At 33.4% G+C, this 4,080-nt stretch overlaps 1 protein-coding gene across 1 annotated transcript; it reads right to left on the bottom strand.

The window, feature by feature from the left end:
* Window positions 1-1,201: 1,201 nt before the first annotated feature.
* On the bottom strand, window positions 1,202-3,096 carry LOC111369739 (60S ribosomal protein L32-1-like). The gene is made up of 4 exons (XM_022991374.1): window positions 2,962-3,096; window positions 2,276-2,372; window positions 1,592-1,773; window positions 1,202-1,508 (listed from the first exon to the last, which is right to left on the bottom strand). The coding sequence occupies exons 2-4, from the start codon at window positions 2,363-2,365 to the stop codon at window positions 1,379-1,381; spliced, it is 402 nt and encodes a 133-aa protein (XP_022847142.1). The 5' UTR covers window positions 2,366-2,372; window positions 2,962-3,096; the 3' UTR covers window positions 1,202-1,378.
* Between the last annotated feature and the right edge of the window lie 984 nt (window positions 3,097-4,080).

Below are 4,080 nucleotides of genomic sequence, written 5' to 3'. Positions count from 1 at the left end.
GATTCACATTGATGAACTATTTACAAATTATATCTAATATGTGATGTTTTCTACTTGGTATTAATGTTAAGCCTTTTTGTATAATTAAAAAATAAGAAATTCGGGTATGTTAAGCATTTTTTATGTAAATATAAAGAAGTTTTTCTAGCAATTTTGTATCTAAGCATACCACGAAGATATGATTGAAGCAAACCAATCATAGGTCAAACACGATGAGTTGACTTTCTCTAGAGACACTCCTCCTAATTTGGATGTTAATTTATAGTGGTTTGCTTTGATGGATTGAATTTTATGAATAAAAATGTTAAAACTTCTAATCTAACATGGTTGAGTTAATAATATATGCTAATTTAATGTTCAATCAATTCAACTATTTCATTCATTTGTTTAAAAGAGTGTATGGTTTTAGGGATTGTGAGGATCTATAGTGTTAGAGATGCATTTAAAGTAGAATGAATGTATAAAATTTATTTAGATGCACAGTTTTAAATTAATGGATATAATGAGGACAACATTAAAATATAACCTGGATGCAAATAGTATATTTTTTAAAACTTTAAAATTGAATAGGGATGAACTTAGAATGAGATAGATATATAATAAATGTGAATGAAAATAGTTGTACCCATAAATTTGTGCCCACAGCCAAGATATATTTCTAAAATCAAATGAGTACGAAATTTCATTTTCTGAATTACATAAGAGTATATTTAATCCCTTTTTGCTAAACTTAAATTTACGGCATGTAGATGTGAACCAAAATGCAATTACTAGTAACATATTCATATCTAACGACCTGAAGAGAGATTTGGGACAATATTTTTTATGATTCATCCAACTGGAAATAAATCTATCGACTTTGCGGATATGGTGATCCTTTTTCCATGTAGAAACTTGGCCAAACGCCAATAAGTTTGGCTTCTTGTATGTCAAGATTACTAAACACAAGTAAATAAAATTGCATGAATATGGAAAGATAAATACAAATCATGATAAAGACTACTGATAGTACATGTCAATGGCATACATTTGTCGCTTTATCATTTGGTATATTAATGTAGTAATTTTTTATTGACTCATGCATCAGACAACAAACGACACATATTTGCCAAGTAGAGTGACTGCCGCTAGTTCTTAATATGAATAACATTACTCGTATGGAAATATTAATGAAAACTCTCAAGTAGACAATACACAGAAGCAAAGCAAATGTACGAACCAAAATATCATTGGAGGTCAATATAAAGTAGCATGCCTTACTGTCTTAGTGAAAAACTTCAGAATTAAACAAAAACTAAACCACATAGAACTGCCAAAAAATCTTCTGTTGCTACATAAGATTTAATATTGCATCGAAGAACTAAAGCCATTACACAGATCACTCATCCTCCTGGCTGCGCAACCTAGCCAATTTGTTGGTCACAACAACATCCAACTGTGCTGCACGCTCGACAATTTCCTTCCTTTTCTTGGTAGAGACATTGTGTGCTATCTCCGCGCAGTAAGTCCTAACATTAAACATATTAAACAGTCAGCCACATTTTAACAATGCCAAGGTAACTTAGAACAGGGTAGAAAAATGAATAGTGACCTGTTATGCATCATTAAAACCTCCAGTTCTGAGACATTGTGAACAACAAATTTCTTAAATCCATTTGGGAGATAGTGGCGGGTTTTCTTGTCTGAACCATAACCAATGTTTGGCATAAGGGTGCATCCTTTAAACTTTCTCCTCACACGTGAATCAATACCCTTGGGCCTGCGCCAGTTTGTCTGCCACAAGATGCATAAATGAATGACTTAACATCAAAGATCAGCAGCATTAGTATGGACAACAGTTGAGGCATCAACTCACAATGAGGCAAACTAAACAAGTAAAAGACCAGCCAGGGAAAAGGGTATTAGATTATCACATTGATGAGAGAATACATGATTCGAAAAAAAAGCCAGATAAATATTGTAGAAAGGAGTTTGTCAAAAATTAAGTAACATAATAATAACATTGTACGCTAAAGTTAATAGTTCTGTAACTGAAACTTCTTAATTCTTAATGACAAACATTTCTTGTATAGAATAACCAGGCAATAACTAGAATCTGGGAAATAAATTGTCCTGACATCACAGTCAAAAGATTTGGAATCATATTTTACCATCCCCTGATGTTAATAGAAACCACAACTCAGGTAATTACTGAAATAATAATGAAAAATCTACTCATTAGCCATTTATCTTTTGCACTTCTTGACACAGAAATCATGGATAAATTGGCAAGTACCTTCAAGGAGGCATAACGATCACTTTCGTGCCTCTTAAACTTCTTAACACGCTTCTTGATAATCTTCTTGCTGAGCAATGGAACAGCCATCTTGCTTCTACAACAAAATTACCTTTTATTTAAATATGAAAACCAAGACCGACTCAAGGCAACAAATGTACAACTAACAAATATATCAGTTAAATGGCATCTCAAAATATTGGCAAATTTATATCATAACATAAAATGAACAAGAAATTTCAAACCATATACTGAAGCAAATTTTTTACAGAGAAAATAAATTTGACAGAGTATCATACCATCGAAAATCAAATTAGACATACCTGAAATATTTCCTACATTCTCAGTCGTTTGTTGTAGTCAGCTATAAGTTAATTTCTCAAGTACAGATTATAAAATAAAGGCTTTATTCATTTCAGTCATTGACAACATGATGCTTACGAACATGTATCAGTGAAAAAGGATACGAACTTGGTTTCTAACAAAGCTGAGTTATAGAAAAATCGAACCATAAGCCAATTCTATCAATCAATTCGTCACAAAAAGTGCGTTAATTCATAATATTTGAATCTTGTATTATCTAAAAAATAGTAAAGCAATCTACACAAACAAGCCTAAATTACATGTATAAATAAAAAATTTAAAGAAACGCGTGTATTAGTTTGCGGAAGATAGAGAGTTCGAACCTTCTTGCGACGGCCGATAAGGTCTCCTCCCGTGTGGTGGCACTAATAGAGAAAATGAAGATCCAGCTAGGGTTCACGTTTTTATACTTAGGTCGGGCTTGGGTACTAAAATATTGCTGATCGGGTTGGATCCAGTTACTTACTGGGTCATGAATAGAAAGATTGCTCTGTTAATAGAAGCCCTCTTTCTTAGATCCACAATGCCCATGGGTTTGCTACATATGAATATGTGGAAATTACCCTGTTTTTTAAATTGAGGAAATTAGGCCCATTACTTTTAAAAAAAATAACAAATTTGATTTATACCTTAAAATGATTAAAACATTCCCCTATAGCATTTAATACGTTCATTTCCTTCCTCCATATCATAATCGACATCTAAAAATCCCACCTCAATCAACACCCGAACCTCAACCATCATACCCTCATCTCCATTTTTCTTAACATTACCTCCGATTTCTCTTTCTTTGACCGAAATTCAATCAATTCATTATTCTTCCAGTTCCTTATATGCTTTCTTTTACATTTCCTCTATCTCTTTCCTGCGACGGTGGTGGTGGCGACGATGGTGCTTTTGACATTTGGAAGGCTCCTTCGAGTCTTCAAGAGAAACTGGGCAACAGTGATTATGCCGCATGGGTTTATCTCTGCCTCTCTTTCCTTGAACCGCAGTTACCACAACTTCATTGTCATATGCTACCCCCAAATTCATTGCCACCAACGGTCTTGAGTATTTCTGGAGGGAGGATGAGGATGTTGTGATCTAACTCGAGTAAAGCCCACCAATTTCAGGATCGAGATAATGATTTCGAAGAAATATGGGAAAGGGACTGAATCTTGGGAGTTTTGGTGGTGGATTGTATGAATTCTGTGCAATTTGGCGTGGATAGTGTGTCATTGGAATTCAATCGTTCATAGGGATTTGAACTTTAAAGGCTTCCAATTTCATAATCTTGACGAGTGGGTTTCTCTAAACTTGTTGTATTTTAATAGATTTATGCCAATAAAGTATATGAATCTACATATAATAGTTTTTTTTTATGCAAGGAATCAAAATTGTTATATAAACAGACCCTTCCATTTAGATGCTTCTTGTAATTTGCAACAATATACAATTTT

This window comes from Olea europaea, chromosome 20 (genome assembly GCF_002742605.1).
Source record: "Olea europaea var. sylvestris chromosome 20, O_europaea_v1, whole genome shotgun sequence".
NCBI classification, from domain to species: Eukaryota; Viridiplantae; Streptophyta; class Magnoliopsida; order Lamiales; family Oleaceae; genus Olea; species Olea europaea.
The sequence above is the reverse complement of the archived record's forward strand: the minus strand, read 5'-3'. Positions and strand labels throughout refer to the sequence as shown.

Excerpts from the sequence above, each read along its gene's own strand:
- LOC111369739 (XM_022991374.1), bottom strand. The coding sequence starts at position 2,365 with ATGGCTGTTCCATTGCTCAGCAAGAAGATTATCAAGAAGCGTGTTAAG. Across the intron at positions 1,774-2,275 it reads ATCGTTATGCCTCCTTGAAG|ACAAACTGGCGCAGGCCCAA; the intron begins GTACTTGCCAAT and ends ATCTTGTGGCAG. Across the intron at positions 1,509-1,591 it reads GTTTTAATGATGCATAACAG|GACTTACTGCGCGGAGATAG; the intron begins GTCACTATTCAT and ends GTTTAATGTTAG.